The sequence below is a fragment of the Varanus komodoensis genome, unplaced genomic scaffold, assembly GCF_004798865.1.
Source record: "Varanus komodoensis strain SLA01 unplaced genomic scaffold, ASM479886v1 scaffold27, whole genome shotgun sequence".
NCBI classification, from domain to species: domain Eukaryota; kingdom Metazoa; phylum Chordata; class Lepidosauria; order Squamata; family Varanidae; genus Varanus; species Varanus komodoensis.
In genome coordinates, this window is record NW_025335701.1 from 7,312,516 (window position 1) to 7,330,353 (window position 17,838).

The window sequence follows — 17,838 nt, forward strand, 5'->3', positions numbered from 1 at the left end:
ATTTGTTTTTCGGCGCCAGGTGAAGACCTTTTTATTTAAGCAGCATTTTAAATGTTAATATCATTGAATTTTATTTGGCCAGGGCAGCTTATTTTATTCCAATGTATATATTTTAATTGTTATTGTTTTAATTTATTGTGTATTTTATTATGTTGTGAGCCGCCCCGAGGCTACGGCAAGGGGCGGCATAGAAATGTTTTAATAAATAAATAAAATAAATACTGCATCGTCTTTTAAGATTTTGAATAGCTCAGCTGGAATACTGTTACCTCCACTAGCTTTGCCGTTGCTCAGTCTTCCTAAGGCCCATTTGACTTCACATTCCAGGATGCCTGGCTTGAGGTCAGTGACCACCCCATCGTGGTTATCAGGGACATTAAGCTCTTTCTTGTATAGTTCCTCCGTGTAATCTTGCCACCTCTTCTTAATCTCTTCTGCCTCTGTTAGGTCCCTGCCATTTTGGTCCTTTATCATGCCCATCTTTGCATGAAACGTTCCCTTCATATCTCCAATTTTCCTGAAGAGATCTCTGATCCTCCCTGTTCTATTGTTTTCTTCTATTTCTTTGCACTGTTCATTTAAGAAGGCATTCTTATCTCTTCTAGTTATTCTCTGGAATTCTGCAGTCAATTGGGTGTATTTTTTCCTTTCCCCCTTGCCTTTCGCTTCCCTTCTTTCCTCAGCTATTTGTAAAGCTTCCTCGGACAGCCATTTTGCTTTCTTGCATTTCTTTTTCTTTGGGATGGTTTTAGTTGCTACCTCTTGTACAATGTTGTGAACCTCCATCCATAGTTCTTCAGGCACTCTGTCTATCAGATCTAATTCCTTAAATGTGTTTGTTACCCCTACTGTATATTCATCAGGGATAGGATTTAGGTCATACCTGAGTGGCCTAGTGCTTTTCCCTACTTTCTTCAATTTAAGCCTAAATTTTGCAACCAGAAGCTCATGATCTGAGCCACATTCAGCTCCTGGTCTAGTTTTTCTGACTTTGGCTGCAGAGGACATAGTTAATCTGATTTCTGTGTTGACCGTCTGGTGATGTCCATGTGTAGAGTCGTCTCTTGGGTTGTTGGAAAAGAGTGTTTGCTATGACCATCATATTCTCTTGACAAAATTCTACCAGCCTGTGCCCTGCTTCATTTTGTACTCCTAGGCCAAACTTGCCTGTTATTCCAGTTATCTTTTGGTTTCCTACTTTAGCATTCCAATCCCTCATGATGATAAGGACATCATTTTTTGGTTTTAATTCTAGAAGGTGCTGTAGACCTTCATAGAACTGCTCAACTTTAACCTCTTCAGCACCAGTGGTTGGGGCATAGACTTGGACTACTGTGATGTTGAATGGTTTGCCTTGGATTCAAACTGAGATCATTCTGTCATTTTGGAGATTGTATCCCAGTATTGCTTTTCCTACTCTTTTATTGACTATGAAGGCTACTCCATTACTTCTGAGGGGTTCTTGCCCGCAGTAGTATACCTGATGGTCATCTGAATTAAATCCACCCATTCCTGTCCATTTTAGTTCACTGATTCCTAAGATGTCGATGTTCAGTCTTGTCATCTCTTGTTTGATCACATCCAGCTTGCCTTGATTCATAGACCAGGTTCTTATGCAGTATTGTTATTTACAGCATCAGATTTTCCTTTCACCACCAGATACATCCACAACTGAGTGTCCTTTTGGCTTTGACCCGGTCGCTTCATTCTTTCTGGCGCTACTAGTACTAGCCCTCCGCTCTTCCCCGGTAGCACATTGGACACCTTCCGAACTGAGGGGCTCATCTTCCGGCGTCATATCTTTTTGCCTTTTGGTACTGTCCATGGGGTTTTCATGGCAAGGCTACTGGAGTGGGTTGCCATTTCCTTCTCCAGTGGATCACCCTTTGTCAGAGCTCTCCGCTATGACCTGTCCGTCATAGCGCATAGCTTCATTGCGCTACACAAGCCCCTTCGCCATGGCAAGGCAGTGATCCATGAAGGAGAGAAAAGCAATATAATAATATTAAAACTCATGAAAGGAACAGCAAAGCTGGTGCTTGCAGTTTTCTGGAGAGGTGTACTGGAACCTGGAAGAGGAGCTAAGTGTGAACGGTTTCCAGTGTCATTTAGTGTAGGCTGATTGTGAGCTTAACTACTGTGAGACACTGGAGATCACCAGCTACCAGGTGCTGTGAGATAAGGGTGTTTACACGCCCTTTTGCTGAAGTTTATGGGGCAGCTGGCCTTCCCTCACCCTCCTTCCCCTGTATCCTGACAGCCCCTGAAGCAGAGGCAGTGGGGAACTGCCTAAAATCCATGCTGTTTGTGGCTTTCCCCTTGGAACCAGGTACCCGAAAAGTATCTGCATAACTTGTACCCCCAGAGCAATGTCTGTCACCTCAGGATGCCCTGCGACTGAAGGGACAACTGTCAAATATTCCTTTGCCTGTTGACAATTCACACCCATATTTTGCCACTGCATATATTCAGTAAACTGAATATCATCTCTTCCACAGGTGGTTTGCTGTCTTTTCAGAGTATTCTTGAATCTAAAGTGAACTGCCTTAGAACAAGCAGGACCCAGGGGTTAAAACAAGAGGACGTTCTACTGTATATTTGAGGTACAATGTCAGAAAAGGAGAACCTGAGATGAAGAGCACAGGATTGGGCATGCTGAGAGCCCTGCTACAATATTTCCTGGAAAGATGGTCCTGATCCAAAGTCCAAGTCTGAAGAGTTGCTCTAACAGAACTATCAGGAGGGCCCTGGACTACAGCTGTTCCCAAAGTATTAAATCCCACCCCTTTCCCCACTTTTAAAGTAATTTACACTACAGTAACAAACCTGCTACGGTTGAAACAGTAGCTGAATAGTTGCCGCAGGCCAAAAACTTGATATCAAAGGTCAGCATCACAATCCCATTGTTTTCTTTCTGTATGGGAGAAGGTGAAAGGACTGGCTCACCAGCTCTGTATTAAGCCAAAGGTACATTCAAATCCTGCTAGCATAGCCCCATGAAACTTTCTTGTGGGAGTTTGATGCAGAAGTAGTAATCACTGTGATTTCCTGGTTTCATTTTGGAGCCCTTTCATTACGTTCTGGTGTTCAGTAGAGGATTCAGGTGAGTCATGGCTGACTTCCTTGTGAGGTAGGATAGCCAGTGCCTTATTCAGGCTGGTTCCAGCCAGAGGCTTGCCTTCATCCTCCACCTCTCCAGAAGTCAAAGACGTCTAAGACTGCAACATGAGGCATGTGCCTTTTAACAGTCTAATCAATACTTCCAGGTGGAGGAAGAACTCACCACTCTACAGGTTTTGTCAGTTTGCATTAGGATTCAGTTGGCTTTTACTCCCTACTGAGACAACATCTTCCTATAGTTCTAGAAGAAAGTGGAGGAATCAATTTTCACATTCCATTACATGGCCCATAGGACCTGCTCAGACGAATGCCTGATTTCCATTCCCCACACACTTCGTGGTGGAGGCTGGTGGTCCCCATATCCATGGGGCACACCATCCACTGGCATTGGGCCTGCCAGCCTCAGTTCCGGATTGATACATGCCTGGACTCTGGACTTTGCTTGAACTGGCCTTCAGTGGAGTCAGGTCCCTCACTGATTATGCACCTAGAAGGAAGCATCTGCCCTGGCTGCCTATGCCGATCCCCTTTGCATGCTTTCTTACAGTTACGTGAGAGAAGAGGCACTCACCAGACGTTGCAAAACATGATCGGGGATGTTATTTGAGTTTTTGCAGATTGAGAAGGCTGCTGAATGGCTGAAAATGACAGGTGCTCTGGAGAGTTGGAGGACAGCCAGTGCCGTTGTGTCAGATGTGTGCGATAAGTCTATCATCATACCCAGGCGATTCATCTCCTTCACCACTTCCTACAGCGAGAAGACAGATGACTTTATTTCTTTATCAGGCTGACCCGATACAGAGTTCAGATGCAGTTTTGCTACCATCATGGGATTATAAAATTCTAAGACAGGCATCTCCACTGCTTGTGTGAAGATCTTCATTCCCTGCCCCTTCAACAACAACAAAAAATAAAATTAATAAAACCTGAACAATGTTAGAACATCAAGCCATGCTTCCTGTTTCTGAACCTGCTGCTAATCAGCTGTTCAGCAGACAAAAAGAGAAGGGAAGAGTCTCCTTCTAGACCCAGCCTGTCTTCCATCCACACATACCTTTCCCTTTATTCTCCTTCTCTCTCCCATTTCCAGCCTCTAGCCTTGCCATTTCTCTCCACTCAAGCCTTTTCCTCACCGCCTCGCTCCCTTTCCCAGCCTTGCTCTTTCTGATTCTTTCCTTCTCCCCTGCATTTTCTCCCACTGTGTGTAGAAGGCCAGGGGTTCATGCCCTGGCATCTCCAGCAGTGCTGGGAAACCCCCCTGAAATCCTGGAAAGCTGCAGCTGGTCAGCAATGGACCCAGGACTAACTCAGTTTACGGTTGCATCCCATGTCCTGCAACTGTTGCAAGCATGGTCACGGTGAGCAGTGGCTTTGTGGGTTTATTGCAGCCATGCAAACTGGCAAGCTGGATGCCAGGTCAGCTCTCTAACCTGCTCCTTTCTTCGTGTACCAGCGAGCATTTCTCCTTGGAAAGAAAGAAGAGAGAGTCCAGGAAATATGGACTCTCTCTGTGTGTGTGTCTAGGCTATCCCTCTTGCAAAGAATGATAGGCACGTCCTCTCACCACCAGGGCAATTTTGCGAGCGTTCCTGCAACACTTTCTTAAAATATCAAATGTGTCAATGGTGGGACCCTGGAGAGGGTCTATGTTTCTATAGGGTGTTCAAGGATGGGCTGGACATGTACATGGTGGGCATGTCGTGAGCAGAGCTGGCTGGAGCTTGGGTCAGACTAGATGGCCCAGGAGGCCCCTTCTGACCCGCTCTGTTTCTCTGTTTCTAGGTCATTCCTTGCTTTCGTATTCTGTGACTGGTTCAGCAGTTCTGTGGGGTTTGTGATGCCTCTGGCAGTCATGTGTTGTGGCAAAGGACAATAAAGGTTTTAAAGCAAATCTGATCCTGGCATATTTGCATTCTCCCAGTAGGACATAACTTCATGCACCTTTTCACCAAAAAGCCTTTTGTAATTTGCTTTTGTAAGACTCATTTGCCCAGTAAAAAAACCAGTTTGCGGTGAATCAATTTTGTTTGCAATTATGTTTAGGCTACTTTTAAGCAGAAGATTCTTCACTGGTAATGATATAGGGATCTAGATGGGTTCTTTCAAAAGAGAATCGGAGGTGAATAATATAAAGAGGCGTGTGTTTACTTACTTCACCAAAGGTACTCAGCCCAATAACATTGGGATAAAAGTCCTCTTCTCTTCCTGGTGGTGCTTCTGCCCTGAGAAACCAATAATGCGTGTGTGTGTGTTATTCACAAATCATAAAATGTACAAAGGAACATGGCAAACTTTAGAGTGAAACAGGATCATGAGACTTTGTTTGATGGCATACCACTGCAAATACACAGAATGCTGGTAGAGCAATGGTTCAGTGGAGCCAGGGTGGGTGTGTTTTGCCTCACCACCAGCTTCTTGGCCTCCCAGATCTCTCCGCAGTTATCCTGGAGTACAGGACATGGAGGAATAATGGTGAATAATTCCGGAAGTCACAGGAAGCCCGATTCTGGCTGGACATCAGGAAGAACTTCCTGACTGCTAGAGCAGCATGACCAAGGGAGGCGGTGGGCTCTCCCACAATGGGGGCATCCCAAGGGCAGCTGGACGGCACCCGCCCGGGATGCTTTAGCTTGGCGTCCTTGTTGAGCAGGGAGCTGGGCTCAGTGGCCTTCTAAAAAGGACTATGACCAACACATGCCAGAAAGTTCACATTTAACGCCCGTTCCTCCTCCTCCTCCTCCTCCTCCTCCTCCTCCTCCTCCTCCTCTTGCAGAGTCATAAAGAATCCTTCCAGCCTTTCACCCCAAAAAGCAATTTCCCAGCAGATAGTATGTTTTCCTTCTGTTTTTGGCAGGCAAATTGCCTTCCACACATGCTACTTCGGGCCTATTTTGCACAAACTATAAAGGCTCCGTGCACCTCCGTTACCAGGGAGTGTTGCACCGGGACGTCAGAGTCAAGTACCGAACACCCAGCTCATAAAACATCCTCAGGGCTGCAAGGCTGCTATCGATGGCATGACCTCCGTCGATCCCAATCAAACTGGCTATCTTTTGGCTGTCAACAATGCCTGGATTTAAACAGAGAAAAATCTAATGTTAAAAAGGCGATTTGCACAGAATAATATAGACATGGCAGCTGACAACTGCGGGGGCTGTTTTGCAACAGCAGACTTCAGCAATCTGCCGTTTCCCTCTTCGGGCTTTCCCTAGCAGCTGAACCATGTGAACGACATAAGGCACTGTAAGAGAGAGTTGTTAGCATCTCAGCAGATGATCTGGGCAAGATCTGCACTACAGCTTGTTCCCCAGGCTCAGAATTATGCAAAACGTATTTACCACAGTCGGGGCACATGCTGATGAATGCAGCATGGCTTCTTGCACTAAACACAAATTCAATTCATAGGAGAAACCAGAGGATTTTTTGCCAGTGTTGGGGGAATTCAGATAAATCCTGGTAGAAAAAGGTTGCTTCTATGTGCCTTTGAGTTATAAGATCAAACCTGCAGTATCCCTGCTCCTCTTTCTCAGAAATACCAGAATTCCAAGCAAGGCTTCTGTTCAGCATTGTTACTTTAAGAGATTGCAACTCTCAGCTTGCCTGAGATGCTGCAAGAGAAGTTAATCCCTGCCTATTCCTTTGCTAACAGCAGCAACAGCTAATAAGCCTGCCAGGTTAGTCTCCCTACTTTGCATGATCAAACTCACAGCTAAGACTCACAATAATCCTGGCTTTCCCGAATTGTTACGTCAATCTCCTGTAATCAATAATACGTGCATGCATACGTATTTGTTCATGTCTTGCACCTCCCAACCATCGGACGTTTACCGTACAGAGCTTTTCCGTTGAACAAATCTGGCCACCCCTGGCATTTAAGAAAGTCATGCTGAAGTGGTGGGAATAGTGTGACGACGACAGGTTGCGGTGAGTGTGATATGCCCATGAATCAGGGGCTGCAGTGCCAGTAAAAATGCCACATGGAGACCAGCCTGTCACCCTGAGTTCTCCAGCAAGGATGTCCTCCAATGTGCATGCATTTGTCTTTCCTACCAGGAGCCCAAGGAAGGATATGTGATCCTCCTCTTCATGTAATTCTCACAACAACCCTGTGAGGTAGGGTAGGCTGTGGATCAGCAACTGGGAGCCTCATGGCTGAGAGGCATCTAGAACCCGGATCTCCTGCATCCCACTCCTTCAACCGCTGCACCCCACTGGCTCTTAAGCTGCTTTTAAAGGGCTTTAAAGCAAAGCTGCTACTGTGCAGAAGTGGCTCTTCTGCTGGGCCTGCAGTGAGGCAGAGAGGAGCAGCGGGTTTGGCCAGCAGGTGCTGGAGGGGTCCAAGCCCCGGCAAGGTGCCGGAGAGCCGAGCTGAATGGGCCACGCAGCCTGCCCCATGGCCACCAGCCAGCCTGGGGCACCCGGGAGTCACAAAGCGTGGCATCACCCTCGGCCACTCAGAATCCCTTTCAGAGTCCCGGCCCCATGCCCTAAAGGCGGTGGAACAGAGACAGTCCCCAGCTCACCCTGTGCGGAGGTCACCAGCTCCAGCTCCTCGTAGTGTCTGCACATGCGCTTGATCAGGTCGATCTGTTCCAGGGTCAAGCGTACCGCATCTTTGTTCTGAGAACCGCAGAGCAGCTGCACTGTCCAAAACTGCAAGACACATTTCCCACCTCTTTTATTTCTTCCTGGCCCCGGGTCAATATGATCCTAGATTCACTGCCATATTTAGGGACTTGCCTGCTTAGGAAGCCCTGCTGTAGATTGCATCCAAATTCAGAGAGAATTCTGGGAAGTCTTTTAAATAAAGTCCAGAGACTTTTTGTAAGCCGTCCAGAGACTTTAGTATTGGACAGCATATAAAATTTTAAACAAACAAACAATAAAATAAAATAAAGATTTCATATACTTTTAATATATTTTGAATTTTAAATAATCATTTAAATAAAGTCTCAAGAGTCATTTTGGCTGCAGGGACAATAAATTGATAAGTTGATAATAAATTGATAAGTCAAGCTTTTACAACTGACAGTGCTCTTCCTTCCATTAAAATAGGTAATTTAATACATTTTAATTTAATAAAACATTTTATCCCATCTTTCACTAAACATCTCAAGATGGCAGAATGGTGCACAGGAACTGCTGAGAGCCAGAGCTCCTCCTTCACGCATTCAAAAGCCACAGACCATTTTCCTTGCAAAGCGTTTTTTATTGACCAAAAAGCACAAAGCGCCCAGAATGGATCTCTGAGCATGCACAGAGTGGTTTGGTGAACCCTCTCTAGTAATCATTTCCGGGAATTCTCCTTCTGAGCATGCCTGGACTTTCAAGGGGGAAAGTGGGGGGAGGGGGGCTTCTGAAAATGAGCGTGTCCTTTCTGTGCATCAGTCCGCTAACTGAGGCACCCTCCCTGCCAAGACCCTTCTTCTAAAAATAACTCTTAGGATGCAATTCTATACATGTTTAGACATGAAAGACCCTCCCATTCCCAGCATTCCCCAGCCAGTAATGTTGGGGAATGCTGGGCTTTTTTCTGACCAAATGGGCATGGAGAATAATCACTGGTGCTTATATGTGAGGCTTGGATTTCATACCACTTCTTGCCACGCAGGGCTATAAGCAGCGTTAGTTAGTTAGTTAGTTAGTTAGTTAGTTAGTTAGTTAGTTAGTTAGTTATTTATTTATTTATTTATTTATTTATTTATTTATTTATTTATTTATTTATTTATTTATTTAGAAAGCTTCTATGCCGCCCCATTCGCCGAAGCCTCGGGGCGGCTCACAACAATAAATAACAGAATAACAATATAAAAACAATAATTAAGAAGTCTGGCCTAACCAGTCCACTTCTCCTTTACCAGAGTAATGGAATATAACTACACTTTAAAAAGCATAAATCCACAGGCATCGTATAATGATAAAAACAGGTCCGCTTGACCCAGTGCATCGCTTTCAAATGCAGGGAGCATGACCATCTATGTGAATTCAACGCTCACTCAGACCATTGACTTCATTCGCAGTCAAAGGGGGTAGGTGGCCCTGCAGACACCGCAAAGCTGTGCAGGGTCTGGCTGCATCCATGCCCGGAGGCACAAAGGACCCAGGAGTCCGGGGCGGAAGGAATGGCCGAACGGCTCTTCTGTTCTACCAAGTACAGAGAAGGAGCTGGGTCATTAACAAGGCTGTAGTGGAGGTGGTCCTGGGGGCGGGGGGGGGGGGGGGGGGGGTCAGATCACCCCCATTTATTTTGGAGGGGGCCTTCAGGGGGGAGGCTGAGTCCAGTCACTGTTCTTCCCCACCGCCTCTAGAAAGACATAATTTTGCTGGTTCATGGCTGTACCAGAGTCCCAAATTTGAAGGATAAAGAACAGGGTGGTTTTTGTTTTGTTTTGTTTTGTTTTGTTTTGTTTTGTTTTGTTTTGTTTTGACAGCTCCCAATGGTTCTGGGAAAGTCGCTTTCTGGAGAGGCCTGCCAGACATACACACGTGGTTACTGTCACACTTTCCCTCCCGCTCAGCCGCTGCATCCCATGTTTTTCGATAGCAAGCCTGTGGGCAGGAACTGCCTGATTCGTTCCACAAAAGCCACTCTGGGACCTTCTGGGCTGGGGAATGAATGTAATTTTTAAAAAATCATTCCTAATAAATAAGGTAATAAGAAGTAACTCCTAGACACTGTCATTGCTTCACTCAAAAAGAGACACCCTCCTCTTGCATTTATTATTCAACCAAAATTCCACCAAAGGGACAAAGAAGGGCCTTTTCTGCAGGGGCACCCCAGAGAAGTTCACCTAGTGCCTTCCTTACACTCTTTCAGGTGCCAGGTGAAAACCTTCCTACTTTGACAGTATTTGAGTTGTTAACTCGTTTTAAGGAACTTTTAAACTGTGGGTATGTTATTATTGTGGAGGATTTTATACTGGTTTTAAGGTTTTTTTATCTGTTATTTATTTTGTATTTTAATCTTTATTTTATTCCATTTTGCATTTTATTTTGTATTTTTTTCTGCTGCAACCTGCTGAGAGAGCTTTACGGCTAATGGGGCAGGTTAGAAATTTAATAAATTAATTAATAAATAATAAAGCTCATTCTTCTTGTATAACCACAGGTGGTATAATCTTGGGAAGAGGTGTGGATTGGGGGTGTGGCTTTGATGTGGGCATGGCTTAGAGGCATGACTATCGTGACGGGACCCCCCCACTTCTAAATTTGCCACTGCATCACTGGTCCTTAAGGATCAGAGGACAGAGGGCCCTCTTAATGCAGGCAGCCAAAGAGAAAGAGGGTCCCCTGGTGGCAGGGTTGAGAACTACATGTTTTGCTCCCTGTGCTAAATGTGACATGTAATTTAACTGCTTGTTTCAAAACTGGGGACACCCACCTGAACACCAACATGGCCCGCCTGGAGCTTCTGGATATTTGTGAGTGTGGAGTCAATGGTCCTTAAATCAGTTTTGTTCAGCTTTTTGTAGAACAATACCAACTTCAGAAGCATGTCATTGTGCCTGGAAGAAAGGAAGGAGGTTACAGCAATATGGACTAGCAGCTTGTTTTCCCCCAGTGAAAATTGCTTCTCATCAAATGGAAGGACCTGCCTGGTATTGTATTTCATATAATTACATTGCTGTATAGCGTGGCATGATACTAGGGCATCCACTAGCAGGGCCAGGTTCCAGCTTCATTTTTTAAAAGGATCAAGTCCCTTGTCCTTATGGAACCCAAGATATCAAGCAAAACATTCAAGCATGATCCCGTAATTTTGTGAGAAAAGGACAATTATTTCTGACAAGCATCCTGTGAGAAATGCTACCCCCTTTTCAGGTTGCTTAGTCAATTATTGAAGTCAGCAGTGATTAAGTGATTAAGAGAAGTGTTGAGCCACCACAGATCTGCAGATTTCTGAGTTCATTTTTTGAGTTCCACCTTTTCGCTTTTGGGGGCCCCAGGAAGCTGAATGTGCATGCACACAAGGAGTTCACAAAACAACCCAGGAGGTTTCTAGATGAATCTTTTAACCCACCACTTTCCCATGGCTTCCTCTTCCAGATCCCTCACGCAATTAAGACTGAATTCTCTATGCACCTTTCCCTGTGTCTTGTCTTTCTTTGCCTTCCTGTGTGCTCTATTACACAATATCCAGGTGGGGCAATGGCGCAGTGGAACCGAGCAGCTGCAGGAGCATCTCCTTCCGCCATTCCCCAAGCACCAGGCGTCCCTGCTTAGCCCTGGGGGATCATCCTGCCCGAAGCATCCACAAACAGCCACGATGGAGGAATCACGAGCTCACAATGAACACCCTGTGCACAAACCCACCGCTTGCTTTCCCCTGCCAGCCCAACCCGAAGCTCCTCATTGTTCCATAGATTGAAGGAGGCGAACAATAGCCCACAAAAGCTGGCATCGGAATAAATCGATCAGGCATTAAGTTGCCAGAAAATGTTTTGTTGCTGCTGCTGCTGCTGCTAACAGAGTTGCTCTGAGTTCATATTCAGGCAGAAGGCTTTTTGTGAGGATGGGGCATCTTAGAAGCAAGAAGAGGTTCTTCTAGTGACTAATATGATTTTAGGGCTGGTCTCAGTCTTCCGGCTCACTTCTCTGGGCCTTTACATGATTCTCAGATTCTCAGAACAACACACTTTCCCCTGGCGACCTGATATAAAAGGCAGCTGGGGGGGGGGGGGCACCTTGCACGTTCTTTCAGGATTGGTACCAGATCAGTAGGTACTTGCAGGATGAGGGGCAACACAACCATGAAAACTAGCCAGGGGCCACAGGAGGCTCTATAAAATGCTGCTTGAGTTGCTGCTGTGGTTGTTTCATGGTCCTGGTTCAGTGGCTGCTGCCAGTCCTGTGTTTTGACTCTTGTCTGTCCCTGAATAGGTGTCATGCTCCACTCCTACCAGGTATCTGACTCTCGCTCCTGACTTGTCTTCACCTCTGGTCCTGTTGCACCTTGTCGGCCTCTGACCTTTGGCTGCTGGCTCTGCCTTTGCCCCAATACGTCTTGTCCTTGGTCTACCTCCACCACCTGGCCTTGGTGTTCCAGGTGAGAATGCCTGATGCTTGTGCCAGGAGTGGATAAAGATAAACGTCCAGCTGGGGTACTCTGTGTACCTTGCCCCTGTAAGCATGCATGCAAATGAACACACCTAGGTTGCACGTTTGGAAAGCTCATATTTATACATTCATTCATTCATTATTAGATTTATATCCTGACTTTTTCTTACAATTAACTCAATGTGCCTTTCATCCTTCTCCTCTGCTCTCAACCTTATCCCCACAACAACAACCCTGTGAGGGAGGCTAGGCTAAGAATCTTTTGGGCTTCTGGCTCTGGCCTCTTGGCAGAGCAGCAGAGGCAGAGGCTGGGAGAGAGGCTGAGTGGCCAGGGGCCTGGCGAAGGCAAGGCAGGAGCTGGGCAGGGGAGCAGAGGGCGAGGAGCAGCGGAGAGGAAGGGGGCGGGGCCAGAGAGGTGGGAGGGGCCAGGAGGGAGCAGGGGCGGGGCCACCGGCCTGAGGGACTGATAAGGCATCGTCCCTGGTCTGCCTCACTTGGCTGCAGCCCGGGCTGCCCGGAGACTCCCTTCCCTGAGACACAGAGGTTTGATTGTTTGTTTGTTTTTGTTTGTGCTGTGCTGTGCTTTTGTTTTTCTTCCAATTTAAGTTTATTTTATCCTTGTGTTTGTGTGCGAGTGGGTTTTCGTCTGGGAGAACTGGGCGAGTGAGAGAAACAAGGCAGGGGACCAAGGTAAGGTCTCGGGAGGGATACCAATGGCAGACCAGGAGATGGCCTTGGTGGGAGTCACGGGTGTTGCTGTCCACTGTTCGCCCTTCTCCCCCAGGAGAGGCAGGGTTACACTTGCCCTCGGTGCAAGATGGTGACCCTGCTAGAAGAGGAGGTGAGGTGCCTGAGGGCTGAGAGAGCTCTCCAGGCCCCCCTGGAGCAGCCTCCCTCTGGACAGAGGGTTGAGGGAGAGGCCACGGGAGGAGCAGCTGCGGAGACATGGAGGCATGTCACCCACAGGAGGAGGAGGCCAGCACAACCTCCTCCTTCTCCTGGCACCAATCTGGAGCTGGGAAACAGGTTCTCCCCACTGATGAGGCTGGGGCCGATGAGGCCTCGGGGGACCAGCAGGACCCCCAGCCTGGGACGTCAGGCGGCAAGGGGGCCGCTACAGGAAAGGCGAGGGCCAGGGCACGGTCGCCCACCAGCACCGGGATGGTACGGTGGCGGGTGATTGTTGTTGGGGACTCCCTGCTGAGGGGCACTGAGCCGGCGGTGTGCTGCCCCAACCTGGAGACAAGGGAGGTTTGCGGCCTGCTGGGCGCACGTATCCGGCATGTGAAGGACAGAATGGAGCATCTTGTTCGCTCTGGGGGTCACCAGCTGCTCCTGGTGATTCATGTGGGCACAAATGATGTGGCCAGGCAGGGTGTGGTTGGGACCACCAGGGACTTGGAGGCCTTGGGGAAGAAACTCAGGGAGCTGAAGGCCCAAGTGGCCTTCTCGTCAATCTTACCTGTCCGGGGATTTGGGCCAGGAAGGGACAGGAGGGCCTCCGAGGTGAATGACTGGCTTAGGGTGTGGTGCCAGAAGGAACGCTTCGGGTTCCTCGACCACGGCACTCGTTTTCTTGCCAATGGACTTCTGGCAAGGGACAGGTTACACCTCACGAGAATGGGGAAAAGGTCCTTTGGAGATGCTCTAGCAAGCTTCGTCCAGAAGATTTTAAACTGAGCCGGGGGGGGGGGGTTCAGGCCCCCCAGTAACGTGTCTGCACTGGACAAGTGTGGGGGGAGGATCAGGGCTCTGGGAGCAGGGTTATAGAGATACTGCAGGGACTGACAGGACTCCTACAGAGAGGGGCCAGGTATCAGGGAGGATGGGAGGAAGGAGGAGGCTGGGAACTCCAAGGAAAGGAAGCGGTGGGAAGGAGTTGAGGTGCATGTACACCAGTGCTAGGAGCATGGGTAATAAGCAGGAAGAGCTTGAAGCTCTCCTGGGAATAGGAGGGTATGATCTGGTGGGAATCATAGAAACTTGGTGGGATGAAAGACAAGTCTGGAATGTGAACATAGAAGGGTATCACCTTTTTAGAAAGGACAGGAAGGGAAAGAGAGGTGGGGGCGTGGCTTTATACGTCAGGGAAGGGATAGGATGCAGTGAGATAGAATGCAGCACAGATGGGGATTCGGTAGAGGCAGTCTGGGTGAAACTTAGGGGTTTTGACAGGGAAAGAGACCTGACAGTGGGGGTATGTTATCGCCCTCCAGGTCAACTTGAGACCCTGGATGATGTCCTGACAGACCAGATTCTAAGCATATCTCGGGGGAGAGACACAGTAATTATGGGAGATTTCAATCTCCCGGATATTGCTTGGGAGACTCACTCGGTGGTGACAGCCAGGTCACATCGCTTCCTAGAAGCTATTGAGGGAGCGTTTTTCACACAGAGAGTCCAAGAGGCAAAGAGGGGGGGAAACATCCTTGACTTGGTCTTGACCAATAGGGAGGAGCTGATAGATGAAGTACAGATTAGGGGAGCTCTGGATGCGAGTGATCACTCCATCCTTTGCTTTGAGATCAGGGGACTGTGGACGGGCAACAGGTCGAGCACTAGAAGCTGGGACTTCAAGAGGGCCAACTCTGGCCAACTGAAGGCCAGACTGGGGAAAGTCTCCTGGGATAGGTTACTGGAAGGTAAGCGAGTTGAGAAGGGATGGATAGCATTCAAAAGGGAGGTTTTGGAGGCGCAAGCCTTGACGATACCTCTAGTCAGTAAGGTGGGGAGGCAGAGTAGAGTGCTGCCATGGATACAAAAGGAGATGGTTAGAGGGATTAGATGAAAGAGGAACCTCCGTAAGAAATGGGTACTGGGGGAAATAGACAAAAGGGTATACCGGGAGGAGGAGGCCCGTTGCAGAAGGATTCTTCGCAAGGCTAAGGCTGATTATGAGCTGAGACTTGCCAAGAATATCAAGAGCAATAAAAAGGGCTTCTTTCAGCATGTAAATAGGAAGAGGAAGGGGAGACAAGTGGTGGGACCACTAAATAAGGAGGAAGGAGATCCAGTGACTGATATGAGGGAACAGGCACAGATGCTAAATGACTATTTTGCCTCTGTGTTCTCCCCAAAGCAGGATGGGGAATATCCACATGGGAGATTAGATGAGGCTGGGGACTTAGGGGCACAGATTAGAGTCACCCCCCTTGAAGTCGAGGGGCTCCTCAGGGCATTGGACATTACAAAGGCGCCAGGCCCTGATGGGTTACACCCGAGAGTACTTAGAGTTGGCAGGGGTTCTCTCACGCCCGCTGGCCTCCATTTTTGAGGCCTCGTGGAGAACGGGTGAAGTTCCAGAGGACTGGAGGGTGGCATCAGTGGTCCCAATTTTCAAAAAGGGTAGTAGAAAGGACATGGGGAATTATAGACCGGTTAGCCTTACGTCCATTGTAGGAAAAACAATGGAAAGGCTCCTAATAGAGAGAGATCTAGTGATGCTAGATAGGGAAGGGAGGCTGACAGCCACACAACATGGCTTCCGCAAAAACAGGTCCTGCCAGACAAACCTTGTGGAATTCTATGACAAGGTTTCGAGATGGCTAGATGGAGGGGATGCAGTGGATATGGTATACCTGGATTTCAGCAAGGCCTTTGACAAAGTGCCCCATGATATCCTGGTGGAGAAACTGAGGAGTTTTCGATACACCAAGGCACTGTCCGGTGGATTAGGGCATGGTTGACTGACCGAAAGCAGAAGGTAACCATTTGTGGGGAATCATCGTGATGGTGGCCAGTGACAAGCGGGGTCCCCCAGGGCTCTGTCCTGGGGCTGATCCTGTTTAATCTTTTCATTAACGACATGGAAGAAGGGGTGAACAGTCTGCTGATCAAATTCGCAGACGACACTAAAACTGAAGCAGTGGCCACAACTGAGGAGCAGGTACTCCAGATCCAAAAGGATCTAGACAGACTATGGAAGTGGGCAGGAGACAACAGGATGGCATTCAATGTGGATAAGTGCAAGGTCTTGCACTTGGGGCATGGGAATAGCTGTCATAAGTACAGGTTAGGTGATAAGTGGCTGGAGAGCAGCACTTGTGAAAGGGACCTCGGGGTGCTGGTTGACTGCAGGCTGAACATGAGTCAGCCGTGTGATGCGGTGGTCAAGAGGGCGAATGCCACCCTTGATTTCATAGCAAGAAGTGTGGCTTCTAGATCAGGAGCGGTATTACTACAACTCTGGTGTGCCCACAACTGGAGTAATGTGTTCAGTTTTGGCCCCCTCATTACAGGAAGGATATAGCCAGGTTGGAGTCAGTGCAGCGTAGGGCCACAAGGTTGGTGGCCAGTTTGCAGGGGATCTCGTATGAGGCGAGACTGAGGGAACTGGGTCTCTTCAGCCTGGAGAAGAGGAGACTCAGAGGGGATCTGTTGGCAACATGCAGGTATGTGAGGGGATGTCACATGGATGTGGGTAGAGACCTGTTTTCCCCTGCAAAGGAAGGCAGGACGCGCTCCAACGGAGCAAAGCTCAGGGAGCCAAGGTTTCGTTTGGATGCCAGGAAGCACTTCCTGACAGTCAGGACTCTGAGGGTGTGGAATGAGCTTCCACGAGAGGTCGCTGAGGCCCCATCGGTGTGGGTGTTCAAGGATAGGCTGGACGTGCACATGGTGGGCATGTCGTGAACAGAGCCGGCTGGTGCTGGAGGTCAGACTGGATGGCCCGGGAGGCCCCTTCTGACTCGCTCTGTTTTCTATGTTTCTGTGACTGGCCCAAGGTCATCCATGTTAGCTCCATAGCTGAGCAGGGACTTGAACCCGGATTGCCAGAGTCCCAGCCCTGCGCTTTTAACCACGACACCACACTGACTCTCTCATTATGAAAATAATATAAAATGGTGCTTTCTAGTTTAGAATTATTGTAGTTCATTATATGCATACTTTGTCTGGTTTCTGTGATCTAAAGATCTCCCCATCTTTCTCAGCACTGCAGTCTTGAGAGGCAGGTTGGGCTGAAGGGAAGCAGTTGGGCCAGGGACATCCAGAGGGAAATGGAGGTCTGTGGCAGCAAAATAATGTGCTCCTCCCGTTTGGCTTTGCACCGAATGGGGTTGTGTGTGTGAGAGAGAGAAAAACTGAGAGAGTCACTTAAAGGCGCTCTCTTACCGTTCACTGTATACAAAGAGAAGGTTGTGCTTGTATTTTGAGTTCACTACCATGGCAAAAGTATTGGTCTTTCGCTACTAGGAAAGTATGAGAGCTGGTTTCCATGTAGCAAAATACTTTTCACATTAGCATTGCCTGGCTGTGCGTGTACAAACACGCAAATTCTGTGCATGAGCCCAGGACTGGGAGGCAGAGCAAGCACCCCATTTCAAGGGAATGACCTCAGGGTCTGGCTGTTTGTAGTTCATCTCCTACTTCATAGTAAAGCTGATTCCTTCTCCTTCTGCAATAACTCCCCCTGCTCCTCCCAGAACCTCAGAACAAATCTGTATTTCCTCCTTAGCAGCTCCTGCACCCCACCCCGAAAAAAGAAGTCCTAGCATGGAAAGTCAGGCTGAAACACAGTTCGTGACACGGGAGAAGGTGCACCTGCCTTGAGAGCAAGAGTTTCACTGCTTGATCTTTTGGGGACAGGCCCCAAAGCCCCCCCCCCCCCCCGGCACCAGGTTCAAAATGGGCTCTTCCAAAAGCTCTTGCAAGGTCCTCACG

The 17,838-nt window shown here is 48.2% G+C and overlaps 1 protein-coding gene across 1 annotated transcript in view; it reads right to left on the minus strand.

Moving 5' to 3' along the window:
- LOC123025442 (dipeptidase 3-like) overlaps nt 1–7,704 on the minus strand; it is a 15,109-nt gene extending 7,405 nt beyond the window's left edge. The window contains exons 1-5 of the mRNA XM_044434155.1: nt 7,644–7,704; nt 6,049–6,190; nt 5,273–5,342; nt 3,692–3,868; nt 2,827–2,914 (exon numbers count right to left, since the gene is read on the minus strand). Coding sequence (XP_044290090.1) covers nt 2,827–2,914; nt 3,692–3,868; nt 5,273–5,342; nt 6,049–6,190; nt 7,644–7,689 — 523 coding nt within the window. The 5' untranslated portion in view covers nt 7,690–7,704. The remainder of the gene's footprint in view (nt 1–2,826; nt 2,915–3,691; nt 3,869–5,272; nt 5,343–6,048; nt 6,191–7,643) is intronic.
- Between the last annotated feature and the right edge of the window lie 10,134 nt (nt 7,705–17,838).